We start from the raw sequence: 23,350 nt of genomic DNA, 5'->3' as shown, positions 1-23,350 counted from the left end.
TAAGAGGTGTCCAGATGGAATGATTAGGAAATGTGTTCCTGAAAGTGAGATGAGAGACATATTATGGCATTGTCATGGTTCAGCTTATGGTGGATATTTTGGGCCAGAAAGAACAGCAGCCAAAGTACTTCAAAGTAGATTTTATTGGCCAACCATATTCAAGGATGCTAGAGAGTTTGTTCATCAATGCAATGAGTGCCAAAGAGCTGGAGGACTAACAAGAAGGAATGAGATGCCTCAAAACTACATCTTGGAGGTAGAACTCTTTGATCTTTGGGGCATAGATTTTATGGGCCCTTTTCCACCTTTATATTCTTTCAAATACATACTTGTGGCAGTAGAGTATGTCTCAAAGTGGGTGGAAGCCATGGCAACAACCACATGTGATGCACAAATTGTCCTTCAATTCCTTAAGAAGCACATTTTTACTAGATATGGAGTGCCTAAGGGTCTTGTCAGTGATGGTGGTAGTCATTTTTGCAACAAACAGATGGAGAAACTACTTCACAAATATGGGGTAATGCATAAAGTAGCTACACCATATCACCCACAGACCAATAGCCAAGCAGAGCTTGCAAATAGGGAGTTGAAGAGGATTTTGGAGAAAACGGTGGGGGGCACAAGAAAGGATTGGGCCAGAAAATTAGAAGATGCTCTCTGGGCATATAGAACAGCATTCAAAACTCCTATTGGAAAGTCTCCTTTTCTGTTATTATATGGCAAGTCTTGTCATCTCCCTATAGAGCTTGAGCATAAAGCCTTCTGGGCCACTAAACTCCTCAACCTTGATTTCCAAGCAGCAGGAGAGAAGAGGCTATTACAATTAAATGAGTTGGATGAGTTTAGACTGGAAGCCTATGAAAATGCTAAGATATACAAGGAAAAAACTAAGAGATGGCATGAAAAAAGAATCTTAAAGAAGGAGTTCAAACTAGGACAGCAAGTACTCTTGTATAACTCCAGGCTCAAAGTTTTTCCTGGCAAACTCAAGTCCAAATGGACTGGCCCCTACTTGGTGATAAAGGTTCTCCCTTATGGAAGCCTTGAACTCCTAGATAAAGCAACAAAGAGCAAATTCACAGCAAACAGTCACAGGGCAAAGCATTATTTAGGAGGCTCTTGGGACAAAGAGAAGGAGATTCAGAAGTTAAGTTGAGCAAGAATGAAGGATGTCAAGCTAGTGACATTAAAAGAGCGCTTGTTGGGAGGCAACCCAACCATGAGGTAGTTTTCTTTTCCTAAGCTATTTTAATAAAAAGGTTAAGTAGACTTATCTGTATTGCAATGAGCTAAGTTTGGTGTTGCACACCAAAATAATTTAAAGGTGAATGAAGGATGCTAAGTTTGGTGTTTCACCAAAAAATGTCATTTAAAACTACATTTCAACCCTCTACATAAATGGTTACTAGCTCCAAGCAATCAGGGAAATCACTAAACCATTGTCTGTCTTCTAGTTTTTAGTTTTATGACTTTTAACAAAAGCACAGTGCTTCATGTAACTGATGCATCATAGACAGTAGCAAGGGACTAAGTTTGGTGTTCCCTCACCAAAGTAAGTCTAAGAAACTACAATAATTCATGCATGCTAACCATTTGCCTAAGTGCTTGGAAAAATAAGCAACTTCTAATAATTATGCAGAACAGATACTCAACTTCTTAAAAGAATCATCACCAAGGGAAATGCAAAAGTGAAAGATGATGATGACAAAAGAAAAGCTGCAAGACACTCCTGAGAGGTTGTACTGTCACAAAATTTATTCTGCTTTGAAATGTTCTGAATGAGAAGTTGCTGTTTACCTTGATGTTAGTTCAAATAATGCAAATTTTGATGTCTGCACTAGTGTAAATGCTTGTCTTCATCTTCACCTGCATTAAATTTTGTCTTGTTTCCCTTTTGCATTAATAAGAGAAAATGTTTGAAATAGAAAGTGATTGCTCAATGCGGTAGGAATTAGAATAAAGACTTGTGGTGGTAATTACTTGATTAGATGACAAGCTCAATAATAAAAGCTGCATACGAGAATGTCTTTTGTAGTATGAACTTAGTTATTGTCATAAAATTTTTTATTAATGAACATCCCTGGAAAAACAAAGAAAGGTAAGAAAGAAAAAGAAAAGAAAAGCCAAGGATTGGCAACAAAAATAAAAGAAACAAACAATAAGGCTAGACACCAATAGCTTGGACCTTAGGATAATATGCCTGTGGTGCTTCTTTTACTAGGATATGCTTAGACAATTAGGTTCTGAGGAGTCTTTTAAAACTTGGTAACTTGGATTAACTAATCTGGGATTATCAACCAAAAGTCCATTATCAAGAGCAACCTAGTTACAAAGCATTTAGTAACCCAAAGAGGTGCTGGGCATCAATGTTCCTAAGAAGAATTATGAGCCAAGTGTCTGTAGTGAAGAAGTGTTGAGCAAAATTGAGCCAAAAGGCTGCTGCAACACTTGACATTGAATTACCATTGAGAAATAAGCTTTCTAAGCAAAAGAAAGAAGGAAAAATCAAAAAGGGATCAATCAAAGAGCAAGGATTTATAACAGCAACTCTAGTGAATCTTTAAAGAAACATTTTTTATCTATCAGCAAAGAATAAGTGAGTTGCATCTTGTCTGCATAAAATCCTATGGTCTTAATTCAATTACCTGTTAAATAAGGATATATACTTCTCTATTTCATTTCATTTCTTCTCATGTTTAGTGCTTGCTTGGGGACAAGCAAGGTTTAAGTTTGGTGTTGTGATGCAAGTCATCTTATGCTAGTTTTACAAGCATTTTGCATTAGTTTCATTAGGTTTTATGCACTTTCTTGCACAATAAGTAAGTGATTGGAGTGGAATTTCATGATCATTTGGAATCAATCAAACATCATTTATTTTACACAAAATCATAAGGTTTATACTAGAATTAATTGATTATTATGAATGATGCAAAGATCTTGTGAGTTTGGTGAGGCTTTGATGTATTTGTTTGGTTGATGATAGGTGAAAAGATAAAGGAAAAGAAGCAGAAAGCACAAATTAAGCTCAAACAGAGGAAAGAAGAATTTTGGGGCATACTTTGAAGTTTGAACACGCTTTGGACCTTAGGCCACGCTTTTAAAAGCGTGTCCCATGACAGTAAAGCGTTGCGTTCAAAAGAGAAGCTGGGCGCGCATCAAAGCAACACAAAGGGTAGCGCTCAAAAGTTTGAACGTAGCGTTCACTTTTGTGAACTTTATCGCGACACAAGGCTTGGAACCAAGGGAGCGCTCAACCAAGGGAGCGTGGCGTTCAAAGAAGTGAACGCTAGTGGGAATGCCAAGCACCAAGGTGCAACACAAGGAGCCAAGTTCAGCAAAGTGAACGTCACGTTCACTGAAGTGAACGTTTTCGTAACTTTTGCCAAGGAAAGCAAAGCGCGCACCAAAGAAACCAAGAGAGAGCGTTGGGTGAGTGAACGTAGCGTTCACTAATGTAACGCTGGGAACCAAATGCCCACCAAGGAAGCACGTGAGGAAGCATGCTTGGAGCAGTGAACGTAGCGTTCACTTTAGTGAACTGAGCACTCCAGTGGAAGGCTCCAATGCACCCTAACTCACTTGAACCAAGCCACTCCTGACCCATTCATTCAAGGCCAAATTTGAAAAGCCCACACCAAGTTTTGAAGACAAAAATAGAAAGTGTATAAATAGGAGTAAATTTGATTTGAAGAGAAACCTTTTTGCTCATTTTTAGTTTTTCTCACTTTTAAATTTTCATTTGTTTGAATTTGGGAATTGGGGATTAGATCTAGTTTTCTTCCTGTTTGTTCTTGATTCTACAACTTCTACTTTCTATTTTGGGTTTTTTGAATTGAGATTGAAGAATTCCATTGAAATCATTCATCTGAGAATCATCTTCTACTTTTCTTTTGATAATTCTGAGAATTGGAAGTTGGATCGGAATTTTCTTTTCTATTTTCATTTTCATTTCTTCTGCAATTTCTTTTCTATGTTGTCAAGGGAGTAATTGAGATCTAGATCTGCTTTCTGTTCTCATTACTCTTCTTCAATTGTCAATTTCTCTTTTAAGATTTCATAATTGAGCTGAGCTTTCTTGCTGTTTTAATTCTTCTGCAATTTTTCATTTCTGTTTTGGGTTCGTCTGTAATTCTCTTCATCTCATAGTTCTTTAGTTTACTGCACTTCAATTTTCTAGTTCAATTTGAATCCCAATACCTGAATCCCTTTTATTCTTCAAGCAATTTATATTTTCCAACAATTTATGATTCAGCAATTTAAGTTTCTTGCACTTTAAGTTTCTGTTATTTACCTTTCTTGCAATTTAAATTTCAGCTCTTTTACTTACTTGCTCTTTAAGTTTCTGTAATTTACTTCTCTGCACTTTAAGATTCAGCTAATTTTCATTCTGCACTTTTATTTTCCTGCAATTTTACTTCTGTTAAATCAAGTTCCAATCAAATCATCAAATATTCGCTTAACTAAATTCATCGCCTAACTAAAATTGCTCAATCCATCAATCCCTGTGGGATCGACCTCACTCTTGTGAGTTATTACTACTTGATGCGACCCGGTACACTTGCTGGTGAGTTTGTGTAGAATCGTTTTTTCCTCATCAAGACAAACCCTTGATTCAGTCCACCTGCGAGGCGATCAGATATTGGTTACGGAGGCAGCTATTCAGGATAGACTCCAATGTCTGCCTAGGACCAGTGGCACAGATGCCATTGAATAGGCAGAAGTGGCGATCCATTGTATGACCTTTGATTATGATGCTCTGAGGGATGTTATTGCCACCTCAGATGCCCCTTGGGTGATGGACGCTAACAACAAGAAGCCCAAGGTAATGCTGTTCACTTATCGTTCTAGGGAGGCCAGGACGTGGTAGCAGATCTTTGCCTATTACGTCATGCCGACCACCTACTTTACTGAAATTCCGGTGGACATGCTCGTCCTGATCGGATGTGTTGTGGAGGGGAAGGAGGTATACTTTCCCCGACTGATGAGGAGATACATGTGGCGAGCACATGTCCGTGGCATACTTCCATTTCCCACCTTGGTCACTGAGATGATTCAACTGGCCGGTGCCCCATGGGAGGCAGATGATGAGACACCACCCCCCGACCACGGAAAGAAGGAAGTGATTCCGTGGGGTCATGGGTGCATAAGAAACCCCATCCCGGTGCCGCTCCAGAGCCAGAGCAGCAGCAACACCTGGCCCTTCTTCTTCCACAACCACAGCCGGTCCATCAGCACCTGCAGTACCGGCACCACCACCAGCACCCCAGCCGACGTATCTCTTAGTACAACATCTGATCCGCTTCATGGAGCGTAGCAAGCACCGTATCATACGACGCCTGGATAGAGTGGATCAGATGTTTGTGGTGCTGGGCGTCAAGTTGCGCCCTCTTCCCGACTCTTCCACATCTGAGGAGGAGGAGCACGAGGAAGAGCCAGCTCAAACAGAGGTACCTTTAGAAACACAGGCCATCCCAGAGGCTCAGCCACAGCCTCAGCTCCAGCAGCCAGATGCGACTGTTGACCCCCATTCTGCACCCGCGCAATAGCATCGAGGACGATGTTTCATTTTAAGTGTGGGGAGGTCACCATCGTCACCGTCGATGGATAGCGATTTTGGGGTGAACATTCCGGACATTTATTTTCTAGTTAATGTTATTTTGCTTTATTTTTGCATTTTATTTTTTTTAGGATTATTGTATATACTAGTATTGTAGATACTTATATTCTAGTTGTTGCATTTTGCACCTTAGATTGGATACATTTCATATTTTTAGTAGATTTTACTTACATAGTTGTTTTTGCTTGTCTTAGCTTTTTGGTTGTGATTAGAAAAATATTTTGGATTGTTAAAACCTAGTTGACCCTTTTTGTTTATGAAATTTGTTTTGATTGAAAAAGGGGTAAACTAAGGAATTTTTTTTAAATTCTCAATCACAATATTGCATCAATAAGCTTAATTAAAATGATGAAATTTTCCAAGGAATTCATCTATAGGACACCACCCCAATTGATTGAAATTTTTTTTTTAGAACTTACTTGAATTATACACTTTGTGGATCATGTTTTGAGCTAAGAACATAAGCTTGTGAGATTTGAGCCTAATGGTGTGGTTACATCTTATAACCACTTATTTCCTTTCTTGTGTGTAATTGTTCTCTTTCTATGATTGTCATCCTTGATTTGTTTAATTCTATATGTCCATCATTCCTTACATACATGCACTTATATGATTGAGGCCATTGTTTCATTACCTCACTTACCCAAATAGCTTACCTTTTACTCTCCATTGTTAGCCAATTTTGAGCCTATGCTTAACCCAGTTATTCTTTATTTTAGCACATTACAAGCCTAAAGCGAAAAACAATAAAAGTTCCTTGTTTAGATCTTTGATTAGCTTAGACTAGTGAGAGTGTTTATTATTCAAGTTTGGGGAGAATTGGGAACATTGGTTGGAATGAAAGGGTGTTTTTGTATTTCCATATTTGGAAATTGGGTGCATGCTCATGTATAGATTAAATGTATTAACCTTAGGCATTGATGTTCTTGTGTATAGTTTGAAAAAAAAAAGAAAACAAGAAGAAAAATAATAAATAAGGGAACAAAATGCCCCAAAGTAAAGTTCAATAAAATCAATGCAAAAGTGTTGTAAAATGAAGAGAAAATGCATGAGTATGTGAAAAGTGAAGAATGGGTAGTTAGGTTAGCACTTAATTGTATAGGTTATTATATAGGTTAGGTGGGAAGTCTAGGTTAATCAAAGATTCAAATTTTAGTCCACTTAACCATATATAACCCTACCTTGACCCTAACCCTATTACAACCTTATGGAAAGTCCTCATGATGATTGTATGCATGCATTGGATGATTGTTGATTGTTAGATGAAGAACAAATATTGGAAAGCATGATTAGGGGAGAATTGAGTGAATTAACCCCTGAACACTTTAGTGATTAGAGCGGATACACATCCGGTGAGGGTTTGATCACTCAATTACATGGTTTCACTATGATCATTCTTCTTCATGCAAGTTTGTAAATCTTTTTGATAATTCAATACAATTGTGGGTTTGGTTTGATTTGAAATGATTCCTATTGCTCTAGCCCTTATGCCTACACATGTTTTCTTGGAAGTTGAGTTGTTTTGACCAAGTGATTGCATTCATTTAGATAGGTTACAATTAGGTAGTTTACATTGAATAAATGTTGATACCCTTTTGCCTCTTTCTTGATTTTAGCATGAGGACATGCTTAGTTTAAGTGTGGAGAGGTTTGATAAACCCCAATTTTGTGGTTTATCTTGTGCTTATTTTAGGGGATTTTATCACCTTTTCCCACATTTATTCAATAAAATAGCATGGTTTTGTAATTCTCCCGTAATTTGTGCTTAAGTATAAAAACATACTTTTTAGACCCTTAAATTGGTGACTTTAATTCACTTTAATTCCATTCGATGCCTTGATGTATTTGTTGAGTGATTTCAGGATCATAAGGCAAGTATTGGATTGAAGAAATGAAAAGGAAAGCATGCAAGTGGAGAATTCGTGAAGAAATGAGAAAATGGAAAATTGAGGGCCACGCGCACGCGCCATGCACGCGTACGTGTGCATTGAAGATTCACAAGCGACGCGCACGCATCAAGCACGCGTACGTGTCGATATTCGCACATGACCCACTTAAAGTGAAATCGCTGGGGGCAATTTCTGAGTTGTCCAGGCCCAATTCCAACTCGTTTCTGAGGGTATTTGATGCAGAATTGAAGATTGAGCAAAGGGGGGAGCACTTAGTCATGATGAGCCTTTAGTTATTTTTCTAGAGAGAGAAGCTCCCTCTTCTCTCTAGAGTTAGGTTAGGATTAGGTTAATCTCTCTCAAATTGATCTTTTAACTCTTGTTTTGATTTCAATTCTCTTTATATTTTAGTGTTCTATTGTCTTAATCTTCTTAGTTTCTCTTGTTAATTTCTTATTTTGCTCTCTCTTATGTTGATGAACAATTGTTGGATCTTGATTTCTTTTAATGCAATTTGATGTTTCCATGTCTCTTTTATGTTGATCTTGATTGTTATTATTGATTTCTTGCTTATGTTAGTTGTGGGTTCCTTTAATCCTTGCATTTTATGATGTTTACTTTTATTGCACACTAGGTGTTTGATAGAATATTTTTTCTAGTTATTGAATAGTCTTCTCTACTCTTGGCCTAGGCTAAGGGAATTGAGTGACCTTGAATCATTGGGTCTCATTGAATTGTTGATTTGAGAACCCTTAGTGGTCAATTTTATAATCATTGACTCTAGCATACTACTAAGTTAATTAGTAACTAGGTTAGAACCTATAGATTGATGTTGATCAAGCCATTTGATATACTTCAAGCATAGGAGTAGACTTATTGAGTTCGGTTCTTCATAATTGTCAATACATGGTTTGTAGACAAGGAGAGTGACCTCAATTACCTATGTCTAGCCAAGAGTTCTTTTCCTTTATTTTATTAGTTAATTTTCATTTACTTTCTTGTTATTTACTTTTCTTGCCAATTATAAATCAAACCCCCTTGCATCTTCATAGCCAATAATTAAACACTTCATTGCAATTCCTTGTGAGACGACCCGAGGTTTCAATACTTCGGTTAATTCTTATTGGGGTTTGTACTCATGACAAAACCAAATTTAAATTTGATAAGAGAGTTGTTTGTTGGTTTGGAGCTATGCTTACAATGAAGTTCTTCTTTTCTATAAGAGAAAATCTAGACCAACGCTAATTCTCATGTATCAGGTTAACGAATACACCTACTATTTTCATGGATTACATGAACAGAGTCTTTTGTCCCTTTTTGGACAAATTCGTGGTGGTTTTCATAGACGACATCTTGGTTTACTCTAAGATAGTGAAGGAGCATGAGGAGCACTTGAGGATTGTGTTGCATATCTTAAAAGAGTGAAAGTTGTATGCAAAATTGTCCAAGTGCGAGTTCTGGAAGGAGGAAGTAAAGTTCCTAGGTCACGTGGTGAGCAAAGGAGGGCTAGCTATAGATCCTTCTAAAGTGGAGGCGGTGATGGAATGGGAAAAACCAACGACAGTGACGGAAGTCAGAAGTTTCTTGGGTTTAGCCAGATATTACCAGAGATTCATTGAAGGATTCTCCTAGATTGCACTACCGATGACTAAGTTGACAAGGAAGGAGGTGCCTTTTGTGTGGATGTCGGACTATGAAGAGAGTTTTCAAACTTTGAAGCAGAAGTTAACTTCAGTGCCAGTTTTAATTTTGCTGGAACCGCATGAATCGTTTGAAGTATATTGTGATGCGTCATTGAAGGGTTTGGGTTGCGTGTTGATGCAACACCGGAATGTGGTGGCTTATGCATCGCGTAAGCTAAGACCGCATGAGGTGAATTACCCCACTCATGATTTGGAATTAGTGGTGATTGTGTTTGCATTGAAGATTTGGAGACACCACTTGTACAGAGTAAGGTTTAGCGTCTTTTCTGATCATAAGAGTCTCAAGTACATCTTTGATCAGAAAGAGCTTAATATGCGCCAGAGAAGGTGGATGGAGTTGCTTAAAGATTATGATTTTGAACTGAGTTATCACCCTGGAAAGGCGAATGTGGTAGCAGACGCATTGAGCCGGAAATCTTTATCCATAGCTTGGATGAAAATCAAAGAAGAGGAGCTAGTGAATAAGTTTGTGGATCTTAAGTTGGATATTGGTGAAGTTGCTGGAAGAGTTTGTTTGAATCAGTTGCAGATCTCGAGTAGCTTTAAAACAGAGATAAAGAAGGCTCAGCAAGATGAGCACAAGCTTCAACAATTGTTTCAACCAGTTGGTGATAAGAGGCTTAGAGAATTCACCAAGGATGCTGAAGGGTTGTGGAGATACAAAGGGAGAATTTGTGTACTGGATGTTGGAAGTTTGAGGCAAGACTTGTTGTCGGAAGCTCATAACAGTGGGTTTTCTATTCATCCCAGAAGCACGAAGATGTATTATGACTTGAAGAAGATGTTCTGGTGGCCTGTGATAAAAGGTGATATAGCTACAGTGGTATCCAAGTGCCTGACGTGTCAGAAAGTAAAGATAGAGCATCAGAAACTATCGGGAATGCTACAGCCTCTTGAGATTCCTTAGTGGAAGTGGGAAGGAATTGTAATGGATTTTGTGACCGGTTTACCAAGGACTAGGTCGGGATTTGACGCAGTTTGGGTGATCGTGGATCGCTTAACCGTATCCGATCATTTTTTGCCTATCTGAATAAGTTGCTCAATAGAAGAGTTCGCGAGGTTGTATATCAAGGAGATAGTAAGGTTGCATGGTGTGCCATCGAGCATAGTGTCGGACCGTGATCCCCGATTCACATCAAGGTTTTGGGGAGCTTTTTAAAGAGCTTTCGGTACGAAACTATGGCTCAGTACTACATATCATCCGCAAACTGATGGACAGTCAGAAAGGACTATTTAGACGTTGGAGGATATGCTGAGAGCATGTGTTTTGGATCAACCCGGGAGTTGGGACCGTTACATGCCATTGGTGGAGTTTGCGTACAACAATAGCTTTCACGCGAGCATTAGAATGGCTCCGTATGAGGCTTTGTATGGACAGAAGTGCCAATCACCACTTTGTTGGTATGAATTTGGTAAAGTAAGTGTTTTGGGTCCCGATTTGGTAGCCGAGACTACTGAGCAGATTAAGAAGATTCGGGAGAGAATTCTAACTACCCAGAGCCGACAGAAGAGTTATGCGGATCAGAGAAGGAAACTGTTAGAGTTTGAAGTGGGAGAACATGTATTTCTAAGGGTTACACCGACAACTGGGATTGGAAGATCGATTAAGACCAAGAAGTTGAATCTGAGGTTCATTGGACTGTTTGAGATTCTGAAGAGATTCGGGCCGGTGGTGTATCAAGTAGCTTTGCCACCTCACTTGTCTAACTTGCATGACGTATTTCACGTGTCACAGCTCCACAAGTATACGTCGGATGCGGCTCATGTGTTAGGGTTTGAATCGGTCGAGTTGAGGGAGAACTTGACTTTCCAAGTGACACCAGTGGGAATCAACGACACTAGTGTGAAGAAGGTGCGAGAAAAGGAAGTTCAGTTGGTTAAAGTGGCTTGGAAGTGAGCAGAAGTTGAAGAATATACTTGGGAATTAGAGTCCGAGATGCGAAAGGATTACCCCGAGCTTTTCTCAGGTAATTCAAATTTTGTGGGTAAAATTTCTTATTTGGTGGGGAGAATGTAAGAACCGTAACTAATCAAACTGTTAATTAAGTAATTAATATTGTCCAAATTAGGTGCCAAAAAGTTAGAGTGAGAATTTGAGGATTTAAATGTGATTTTTGGACTCAGTAGGTTTTTTTGAGTCAGAAAATATGTTTTTCTACGAAAAACTGTGAAAAACCATAAATCGGCAGTTGAACCGGTTGAACCGGTTCAAGTCTACTTAGTACCGCACGAGAAAAAGTGAAAACAGTCAAAAATCTTAGAAAAATATTAGAAATGGAAAACTAGGCATTAATTTTAAAGGTTTAGCCCGAAGTTGGGCCAAACGGGATAAAAATGCTAACGGGTTAGATTGGATTCAAGTTGGACCCAAGCCCAACATATATAAGAGGCCATTAATGAACCCAATTAGCCACAACACACTCAAACACACACCGTGCTGAGAAGGAGAGGAAGAAGAAACCCTCCATTGACACTATTCACTCCTAACTTCACAAGCTCATATCATAAGCTATAGAGCTCCGATCACCGCACCGTTTGTGGCTACACGTTTCTTGTGAAGAGCTCTACAAGACCCATACAAGAAACTGGTAAGGAGAGCTCGAATCCCTTTCAGTTATTCTCTTCAAAATTTCGGGTTTTTAGGGCTTGTGATTAAGTGAGTTCTTGTGATTTTGGATGTTTAGGTTCACTCTAATCCTTACTTAGCATTGAATTTTGGCTACCAAAGCTATTGGGAAAGGTAAGAGGCATTGAACCCTTGTGAAATTTTATTTATGGTGAGCCCTACGTTGATTAGTTATGGTTTATGCGTGTTATAGCTTGAAGTTGTGATTGTTGGATATTATTGGAGCTTGTTGGTGATATTGGAAGCTTGGATTGTGTTGAAAATCTTGTTGGTGATCAATTTATGCTCATTTGGGGGGGGGGGTTTGGTGCATATAGAGAATCGGCCAAGGTATGGTTTCGGTTTCCTCAATGTAGTATATAATATTCATGGACACTTAGACTAGTGACCCATAGGATAGGTTTGGAAATTATATGTTGTTGATGATTGTTTAGGTTGATGATGTATAATGAATTGATGTTGTTGTTGTGGTTAAGTGATGAGGTTGAGATATGATTAATTTAGATGAATGAATATTGTTGATTATTAATATGAATCATGGTTGTATTGATGATGGAAATTGATAGTGATGTAATAATGATTGGTGGACATGTGATATTGAGATTGAGAATAATATGTGAAGGAAAATGTGGTAAGATTGGTGTAAGGACACATAAAGGGTTGATTTTGATGGAAAATGAGAGTTTGGTATTGTTTTGGTTGGATGTGGTTTGGGGATTTTGGAAATTCTGGTAAAATGTGATTTTTGATAAACGTTGGTTTTTGGTGAACTTTGTCTGATCGTAATTTTTGTCAAGATTTTTAAATTTTGTTGAATTTTATTGGAGATTAAAGCTTATTGAAAACCCTTCAAATCGATATAAATTTTGTAAAATTTGGGTTTTTGTAGAGGAAGTTATGATCATTCAAAGATTGATGTAAAAATCTGAAATTCTGCTAAGTTGCAAAATTGTGATTTCTGATATGTGTGCACGCACAGCCTTGTGCGCACGCACAACTCTGCGAAAATTTTAACCTGTGTGTATAGTGTCACATGCTGCCTTAGGTAAGATAGAAAAATTACCAGGCTTCTTTCGTCTCCCCCTCTACTAGCCCAAATACAATTGGCAATATATTTGAATTGACATCTTGGGCGATTGCCATGAACAAGGTGTCTCCATATTTACCATACAAGTGAGTACCATTAATGGAAATTAATGGTTTGCAGTGCTTGAAAGTCTCAACACATGGTGAAAATATCCACAACACCTTATGAAACATAACACTGTCCTCCTCACTGCAACTTGGTTGAGTTACAAGATGAACCCATGTACCTATGTCATAACAATTATTAGAAGGTTGGTTTATTTAATACTGTATATAAAACTAAAGACAACGTAATAATACACACCTGGTAAGCACATCTGCATTGCAAATAGCCACCTAGGAAGCTCATTGTATGATTCCTCCTAATCTTCGCATATTAAAGTAATTACCCTCTACTTTGCAAGCCAAACATTTCTATAAGATGCTTTGTAGTCAAATTGGGTCTCAACAGATCCTTGCAAAACTCTTATGCTAATGGTCAAATTGGCTTTCATCATTATGATGATCACTTGAGCTATCACTTTCGAGTCCAACCTTCTATGATCTTGCCTTGTCGATGTTTGAAGAAAAGAATGAGGACCATTGTATCTCCTCACCTCCCATTTTTCCTGTCTTTGACGATAGGAAACATGTATGCTCCATTGACAACCTGCTCCAAAATGAGTGTACTGAACTGAATACTTCAAATGGTCACTCTCTAATAACTTATACTCCACAACTTTCCTTATGCTATACGTCTTTATTGCCATAAGAACTTCCTCCTTATTCTCAAACTATTGCCTAACTACAAACTCATTAATCGAATCATCATTGGGACCTCCCTGACTAAAAGATCAATCTTGGTTCATTGTATTCAGATTCAACATGGTAAAGTGAGGCAGATGATCAAATGACTGGGAAATAGCAAGTTGAGTCAGTGCGGGTTGCGAGTCTGTAAAGTAGTTCATCTTAACATCGTCCTCCTCCTCACCATTAGGTATATCAATCAGTTCAGCTTATACCTCCTCACTATCGGATACAGGGTTAACTAGATATGGATCGATCATTAGGTCTCCAATTGTAGAGCACTCATGGCTTTCAACATCTACTTGCCGCATATCCTCTGTCTATATATTACGATCTTCAGGATTTGACCCATCATTGGTGTCTTAGATGGCATGTTTAGATCAATATCCAATCCCGCAATGTTCCTTTTGACGGCCCCACCTGATTGGATGTCATGAATTGAAGAACTCCCCTCACAGAGATCAACTAAACAAATAATTAATTTCAAAATATAAATTTTAAAAAAATGATTGTATCAACCCCTGATTAATTTTACGTCATTATCATCACGTAGCCTGTAAGATCCAAGACTTTTGAAAAGTCCTATTTTGAACTAATCTCAGACCATATATTTATTTAAAGTTTTAATTTCATAAATTATCTTATGGAAGGTAATTAAAAGTAGTTTTGATTAATTGGATTTGAAATAAATTAAGGTTTTCATCCAAACTCTATAATTATGGATTAATTTCTATTTACAACTTAAAGTTCTAGAAATCCAAAAATAATGAGTTTGGGCTATTTAAATTAAGATTTCATCTAATTTTACAATTATTGAGTTATTTTATATATTTAAATTGTAAAGTTGGTAGTTGTGAAATAATAAGGATTTTAAAAAGCAATGAAGCTGGAAACATCAAGATGGTTACAGGGATGAAACGTAATGCGGAGACTAGGGAGGAGGTGGAGGAAGGTCAGATTGAGAAAGAAGGGTCAGTAGAGAGAAATGTTGACTGGGGTGAGGGTGCCAACCCATCAAAGGCACCCATGGGGCTATGAAGTTGATAATGTGGAACTGTCGGGGTTTGGGGAAACTCCTGACAATTCACAATATCAAAGGGATGCAAAACTCTCATTCCCCCGAGGTGGTGTTCTTATGTGAGACAAAGAACCAATCCTCGCTAGTAGAAAGACAGCTAAAAAGTGTGGGTCTCACGGAGGTATATTGTGTTAATCCTAATGGCACGGCAGGAGGCTTGGCTCTGGCATGGAGGGAAGAAGTGAAGGTGAAGGTGAATAGCAGTGCCGAATTTTATATATCCTTCTCAATTGAAGATCAATAGAGAAAAATCACATGGGAGATGTTAGGGGTTCACCTCCACAGTACTGACCAGCTGAGAGATACTCAATATGAGGCCTTGCTGGAGATTATTAGACAGCTCAGAGAAATATATGTTGTCATTGGTGATTTTAATGCCATATTATCATCAGATGAAAAGGAGGGAGGAAAGAAGAAATCATTTCAATCCATTCAGAAGTTTCAAAACTTTATGAATCATGGATGCCTGGTGGATATGGGGTATCTAGGGGAGAAATTTACATGGTGGAATCAGAGTTGTCAAGAGAGAGTAATCAGAGAAAGACTATATAGAGCTTTTTTGTCTCTAAAACTGAGGGAAGAATATTCGTGGGCTACACTCACACACTTGGATGATATTGGTTCAGACCATTGCCCTCTGCTATTAAACTCAAATTCAGCAACCATCAAGAGTAAAAGGAGGTTCAAATTTCAAGAGAGATGGTGTGGGGAGGAAATGACAGATTCAATAGTTAAGGAGGTGTGGCAAACAAGCTTCTCCAGCTCACCAATATTCCAATTGTTTTAGAAACTAAAGCGCTACAGATCTAAAATAGTTAAATGGCAAGCTTCGGGGGTAGGAAATTCTAGAAAAGAAATGGAGAAGATTGTGACTAAACTATCGGCGTTGAAGGAAGATCCCAGCTCTGCTAATAAAATAGAGATCTTACAGCTGGAGGAAGAGTTGAGTAATGCATGTATTATGGAGGAAAGGTTCTGGAGGGAGAAAGCTAGAATTGATTGGCTTAAATGGGAAGATCAAAACACAAAATTTTTTCACTCCAAGAGTCAAGTTAGAAACAGGAGAAATAAGATATGGAGGTTAGAGGATGAGAATGGAGAGTGGTGTACTACAAAAATAATTGGGGCGAGAGCGCAAAGATACTTTGAAGAGTTGTTTACAACAGGGAATCCTCAAGATCCTTCCCATGTGCTGGCTGGGTTGAGAAAGAAGGTCTCCTCTGAGACTAATCAGCACCTTACTAAACCGATTAGTGAAGGAAAAATTAAGAGGGCAGTTTTTTCTATTAACCCAGGGGCTGCCCCGGGAGATGATGGATTTCCGGCAAAATTTTTTCAATTTTATTGGAGAATCATCGGAGGGGATGTATGCAGGACAGTTAAGAGCTTCTTTGGTGGAGGAAGAATACTAAAGAGCTTCAACCATACTCACATTTGTCTAACTCCAAAAACTCCAAATGCAGAAAATATGTCGTAGATCCGACCCATCAGCCTAAGCACCGTATTTTATAAAATTATTTCCAAGGTACTTGTCTATCGCTTGCAGCCTCTTATGAATAAAATAATTAGTGACAATCAGAGTGCATTTATTAGAGGAAGACTTATTAGTGATAATATTCTTGTGCCTCATGAATGCATGTATTTCTTAAAGAATAAATCATTTGGGGGCACTAATCTAGCTCTAAAGGTGGATATGAGCAAAGTCTATGATCGAGTGGAATGGAGTTTTGTGTGGTTCGTAATGAAAAAACTTGGTTTTTGTCAGAGGTGGATAGAATGGGTAAAGGAATGTGTCACTACTATTTCTTATTCTGTTATTGTGGAAAATTCTCCTATTGGTTTCTTTAAACCAAGTAGAGGGCTCCGGCAAGGAGATCCCCTCTCACCCTACCTTTTTCTATTGTGCGCAGAAGGTCTATCATTTCTGCTCCACAAATGAGAACAGGATAACATATTTCAGGGGCTTCGGCTGAACAGTAGATGTCCATCCATCAACCACATTTTATTCGCTGATGACTCTTTACTATTCTGTAAAGCAACTCCACATAATTGCGCTAATTTGATTAATGTTATTCAACAGTATGGCTCCCTAAGCGGTCATATTATCAATTTCAGTAAGTCTGCAGTATTTTTCAGTAAGAATACACCTCATGCTATTAAGGAAGAAATCGCTACTTTTCTTAGAGTCCCTAATATTGGTGCACAAGACAAATATTTGGGTCTCCCATCTATTGTTAACAGATCTAAAAGTCAGACATTTACTTATGTAAAGGATAAGGTGTCGAAGAAGCTACAAGGTTGGAAGCGTCAACTATTGTCAACAAGTGGAAGAAAAATTTTAATCAAAGCTGTGGGGTGTGCTATACCTATCCATACTCTAAATTGTTTCAAACTGCCCGAATCACTATTAGATGATATTCACAAAATGATGATGCAATTCTGGTAGGGTCAAAAACAGAATGAAAAAAAACTCCAATGGATCAGCTGGGATACAATGAGCAGAATTAAAGAGGAAGGCAGTATGGGGTTTAAAGATCTCAAAGCGTTTAATCTGGCGATGCTGGCAAAATAGGGATGGAGACTAATGACTAAACCAAATTCTCTGTTTTATAAAGTCTTCAAAAGCAAATATTTTAGACTTACCTCTTTTTTAGGAGCGAAACCAGGGTACTGGAACAGGGTACCAAATGGAAAGTCACGACATAGGGTATAGTAAAATTCAAAGAAGAACCATGGTTTGGTAACTTACCTCCCTTTCGAGTACAGGAAGAAGACTGTAGTGATGGAAATCTGATCTGGCTAAGACAACTATTCAATGAGATAGGGGGTTGGAATACACAGCTCATTCATAGTAAGTTCAGTCCCAACATAGCACAACAAATCTGCCAAATAGACATTGAAGAAGGTGAAGATTCAGTCATGTGGATAAAGTATGATTCAGGTCAGTACAATGTTAGAACGGGATATGAAGTAGCTTACAAGTTTTTTCATAAGCCTATGGAAGATCTTCATGTTAGATTTCAAAGTAGACAACTATGAAGGAGCATCTGGGAGGTTCAATGCCAACCAAAAATCAAGGCATTTCTGGAAATTTGCTCACGAAGGGCTAGCCGTGAAGACAAATCTTCATAAGAGGATACCTCAGATTCCCAATTTATGCCCGCGATGTTCTTCACTGCCAGAAACGCACCTCCATGCTCTGATTTTCTGTTCGGGAGTTGTGCAAGTCTGGAATCAATCACCAGTAACAAGTGTGATTCCCAGAGATCCGACTATGGAACCATGGGAGTGGTGGTGTCAGTTGATGGAAGCAGTGAGAAGAAGAAGAGACTCAAAAGAAAAAATCAGTTAAGTAAGTTACCTTCTATGGCAGATCTGGTTGTCCAGGAACGCTCTCATTTTTTAAAATTGCAGAGTTGAGATTGGAAAAATTCTGTCCCAAGCTCTGATATTTGCGGAAGAATTTGGGTGACTTGGGAGGCATAGCAACTGAAACTAAAGAGGAGAGAATAACTTATCCTTTTTGTTTTAATCCCTACTGCTTTAGCTTGCTATTATTGTTTCTGGGAATTCCCAAAATTTTTATTATTGTATATGCTTATCCCTGTTTGTGTGGATATTGTAATTAAATTATTTAATTGCAATAAAAGTATTATCTTTGAAAAAAAAATAATAAGAATTTTTATATGATTTGGACTAAATAATTAATATTTTAAAATAATGATACTACTATTTTAGAAAATAAAGAAATTAAGTATATTATTTCTAATTTTTGGATTTGAACATTTTATTAAAAATAATTTATAAAATTGATGATTAAATAGTATTTCTATATATTATTATTGTTGAATTAGAATTTATTTCTAATTACTATATTATCCTTATTTTTATTTGAAATTACAAAATTACCCATAACTCTAAATCTAACCTAACACCCCCACACACTCACCAAACCCTAACCACCCTCAAACCAAACCCAAGCAGCAGCAGCTGCTGCCCCACACCCTCAACTCTCATTCAACAAGCACACACAGCAAATGCACACACTCAACGCAGAGATGGAGAGGAAGAAGGGAGAGCTTGGAATCGGAGAGGAAGGGGGGCCGCACTCTACGCCGCCACCGCGCCACCGTCGCGGCCAGCTCGCCGCCGCCATCCACGCCGTGCCGCCGCCCTCCACGCCGTGCCGCCGCCGTTACACTCCGAAGGAAGAGAGAGAGAGAGATCGGGCAAAAGAGGGGACCGAGGGCAGAGGGAGCGCGGAGGGGAGAAGGAGGCGCTGCTCGGCCGCTGCATCACGCCGCCGTCGCTGGAGATCTGGGAGCATCGCCGTTGGAGCCACGCCGATCGTCGCTGCCCAGTCGTCGTTCTGCCTTCCACCAAGCCCGCTCCGCCGCTGACGTCGCCGAACAGGGGAGATCGGCCACCACGAGGAGTTGCCGCCGTCTTTGATCTCGACGCCGCCATGGAAGGGTGGAGGAGTCACCATCGTTGGAGAAAGGAAAAGCCAGAGGAGGAACCGTTCCTCTACCGCCGCTGTAGCCGGAATCTCTGGCCGCTGCTGTCGTTGATGTTGGAACTCGTCACCGGCACCGCCTCCGTCGGAATTGCCACCGTCAAGAAAGGGTTCAGGCCGCCACGGGTGTCGCTGCCGGAGAAGGGAGCTGCGTCTCTGTGATTCTGGCCGCCGGAAAATGCTACTGCCGTCGCTGGAAAATCCTGCCGGTAAGGGTCTTGTCATTAGCCTCTGTCCTTCTGAATTTCGAGAATGCTATAGTCAGTGCATGTTGGTTTCAGTTGTCGCGATCGGAATTCGTCGCCGCTGCCGCTTGAGGTGGCTTCTAGGCTGCCGCCGAACTGGCTCGGAGACCGCCGCTGTTTAGGTTCAGCCGTTCCTTTCTCGTTTCGATAAGCGTTTTCGATTTGAAAGCCCTTTAGATTATTGTTCTGATAATTTTAGGCTGAGGTGTTGTGGCGTTATCAGTCGTAGGGTTGTGTATCGACGCTTGCGTAACGTGCTCGGAGTTCGCGGCTGCTTCGTTTCGCCAGTTTAGTAAGTATTTATGTTTCGGAAAGCCTCGTGTTAGTATTCTGTTGTGTTTGGTTAATGAGTATGAGTTTTGATAACGTGGGATCGAGTCCTGATTATTGTATATTGTGATTAGTGTTGCTATGGTTATTGCGAAAGTGGCTTGGAGCCGAGGTTTTGGTTGCCGGTGATTTCGAGTTGAGGCAAAAAGGACTCAGTGAGGCGTTTGGGCTATGGTTTTGCGTTTTGAGGTAGGGGCCTTTATACAAACTAATTTATTTTAAATTGGAAATTGTTATAAATAGATATGATGTGCAGAATGCATTTCTGGTGATTAAGTAAGTCTTATGAATTGTCTGATTTGTATTGGATGAATATGATTGCCTGTTTGATTGAGATAATATTTGATTTTGTCCAAAATGGAGGTCTCTGGTTGTTTTGAATTGAAAGGATTTTAGTAATTAAAGTCTGAATTTTCTTACTGGAAACTGATTTGGTCTTGAATCCCTTGGAAAAAGAGTTGAGGATTAGTTTGGTTGGGACCCAAAACGGGTGGCAAAGTCTAGGTTTTAGGGGGAGATGTTGGCAAAATTTCTATAAAATCCGAGATTTTGAATGAAACGTTATTTTTGAAAATAATGAATTATGTTTGAATTAAATGTTTGGTAAATAAATTATGTTTGAACTTACCTTCTTAAGAAAACTATATATTTTGGATGAAATTTATTTAAGAAAGGAATTATGTTTTAAAGTCAATTTAAATATGAAAATTCTCATGTTTTAGGATTTGATTTGAGTAAACAAATTGGAGGAATTTTAGTGGATTTAAAAAGAAACTGAATTTCGATTGACTGATTTCACTTTACGACGTTTTAGGAAAAGTCTGAAGTACCCTTTGAAATCTTGATTTTAGAAAAACTAAAACAATTTTTGAACCCTTTGGAAACACTTCAGATTTTGGAATGAAACTGAAATTGGTTTTTGGACTCAAATGATTTGGTTTTGGGCTTAACTTCTACTTTATTTACTCAAATCAAAAAGCTAAAGTTTTAGAGATTTTCGATGAACTTAAGGAAATGAGTTAGGTTATTCTCCCCTGAAGTCTTGAGACTCCGTTGAGGAATTTTATGACCAAACCTTGATTTAGAAATGAATGATTTTGAGTCTTTGAAAAGAGATTTTGAATTTGGCCTGATTTTGAGATTGTTTGGAAGTTCTGGAATGTGGAAAGTGGCTCTGTTTTGAAAAGTGATTTTTGGCAAGATGTGAATTGAATATGTTTGTTATTCAAAAGTAAATGGGCCAAGAATGAATTTGAAATAAGTTGTTGAGCCTGATTGATTGTGGATATCATCAAGATTGATGAGTTATTACTTGGTAGGCATAAGGGTTGGGTCCGTCCCGCTTATGCTGAGATGAGATTGTTGATAAGTCGCTTGCGCCTGGCAAGGACGGTGGTTAATCCCGCTTGTCGAGAGCGTGGCGCCCATGTAAGGACGGTGGTTAATCCCGCTTACGGTGGAGGCAAGGACGGTGGTTTAATCCCGCTTGCGTGTTCCGGGCAAAGACGGTGGTTTAATCCCGCTTGTCTATGGGACCTATATATAAGGACGGTGGTTGGATCCCGCTTATCTTAGTCGGGTTTGGCAACATAACCGACAATGTAATATCACAGCCAGTAGGGCAGATATTCATCATTTGCATTTATGTGACATTGTTTGGGTGTGCATATTGTAATTGGTTTACCTATGTGAATACTTATGTTAACTGCTAACTGCTAACTGCTATAATTGTTGTAATTATTATTGATTGTGTTTGAACTACATTATTTGTGATTGTGCTTGACTTGGTTGGTTTGTGATGAATTGGTCGATGATTGAGTTGTTTGGGCCAGGGGCCGTGTTGGATTGGATGGGCTTGAGGCCGTGATTGGTATATTGAGTTCTAGTTCTGTATAAAGTATCTGACCAGTTCAGCATAGACTTAATGAACCTATGCTTGGAACGGGAAGATCATTTATACCGCGTAGGTAACTGCTTTCATGGTTGTGGTCTAGAAAAGTATGAAAAATCAAACTCTTACAGCATAGACTTAATTGAACCTATGTTTGGGACATATTGGTAATTCATACTGTCTAAAAAAAACTTTTCAGATTTTTACAAGAAAGGAAAAAGATTTTGTTTTAAAATATTTGAGAAATTTATCGAGTCTTCAAAAAGGGATTTTTTGGATTTCGAATGTGTACCCAAGGTTTTTGGAAAGACTCATAAGACGAGCAATTATCACTGTACTCTCAAAATAATTTTATTTTACGTATCTTGTTATAGCAATTTATGTAATCCTATAGTGAGAACAAGCGAGTACGACGTTCTCACTCCCCTACCGATTATTCCTTTTCAGGATATGAATGACGAAGCTTCAGAAGAGTTATGTTCATTTTCTGTTTATTCAGTATTTTTGTATTATCTTAGCTATTATTTTTCCGTCGCCTTTATCTTTATTAAGTTTGTAAGAGGGATAGGAAATTATGATATGTATGTTTGTAAGCTAGTGTTATATATATATATATATCTTAAGGTATTGTATCTGGTTTGTATGTAAATGTATGTTTATGTTTTCAACGAAAAAATGTTTTTGAAAGGTTATATGTTTTTAAGTTTTAAACAGGCTCCTATTTTAGTATTAAATATGTTTAGAGTTGTCGTAATATCCAAACTATCAGAATGGCGCAGCCGGAAGCGTAACATTTTGATAATGAGGGTGTTACATAGCCGCTACTTATGACAAACAAATACAAATAATGCTATCAAATAAGATCAGCAAAACAAAATTACCGATTAATTGATATTTTATTTAAATAATTATCTGTTTCTGTTGGATGTGTTTAGTAAATCTTTTTCACCCATTTTTTGTGTTGCTAACTAATAGCATGCAAAACAAGATTTTTTTTTTTTTGTATCGCTAGACATTTCACATCTGGTAATATATCAATAAATATAAGATGAGAAGAACTAAATATAAGATATTCATTATTATCTAATAATATTTTTTAATCATAATAAATTACTAATAGCAGCATTTAAGTCATTCTACAAATAAAAGAAAGTAAGAAATGAAGGTAAAAGAAATAAAGAAGTAAATTTTTGGACGGTAGTATAAATAAATTCACTCACACTTGCTATATATATATCATTAGGATTTGTGACAGTCCGCCTAATGTCTAGACGACCTGAAGGATGGAACATACAATTTGTTTAATGTCTAAATGAACTGAGTAGTGCAAAATATAAGTGAATTGAGTAACATCTAATACAGTTTGCCTAGACATTAGACAAATTATAAAAAGTACATACATCATTAAACTATTTTAATTTTTTTAGAAAATAATAATTTTTTTTAATTTATTTTTGAAAAAAATCTAACATATTTTAACATAGTTGAATTTTTAAATATAAGATGTTTGCTATAATACTTAAAAGATTTCGTCTAATTACTAAAATAGATTGAATAATTGATTTTAAATTTAAAAATATAAA

The 23,350-nt window shown here is 38.1% G+C and overlaps 2 protein-coding genes across 2 annotated transcripts; both read left to right on the top strand.

The window, feature by feature from the left end:
• The first annotated feature begins 9,150 nt into the window (after window positions 1–9,150).
• LOC140178582 (uncharacterized) lies at window positions 9,151–10,116 on the top strand. Its single transcript, XM_072215775.1, has 2 exons — window positions 9,151–9,282; window positions 9,592–10,116. The coding sequence occupies exons 1-2, from the start codon at window positions 9,151–9,153 to the stop codon at window positions 10,114–10,116; spliced, it is 657 nt and encodes a 218-aa protein (XP_072071876.1).
• A 441-nt stretch (window positions 10,117–10,557) lies between these two features.
• On the top strand, window positions 10,558–11,106 carry LOC140178581 (uncharacterized). Its single transcript, XM_072215774.1, has one exon. The coding sequence runs from the start codon at window positions 10,558–10,560 to the stop codon at window positions 11,104–11,106; it is 549 nt and encodes a 182-aa protein (XP_072071875.1).
• Window positions 11,107–23,350: the final 12,244 nt, after the last annotated feature.

Source organism: Arachis hypogaea, chromosome 14, assembly GCF_003086295.3.
Source record: "Arachis hypogaea cultivar Tifrunner chromosome 14, arahy.Tifrunner.gnm2.J5K5, whole genome shotgun sequence".
Classification (NCBI taxonomy): domain Eukaryota; kingdom Viridiplantae; phylum Streptophyta; class Magnoliopsida; order Fabales; family Fabaceae; genus Arachis; species Arachis hypogaea.
The sequence above is the reverse complement of the archived record's forward strand: the minus strand, read 5'-3'. Positions and strand labels throughout refer to the sequence as shown.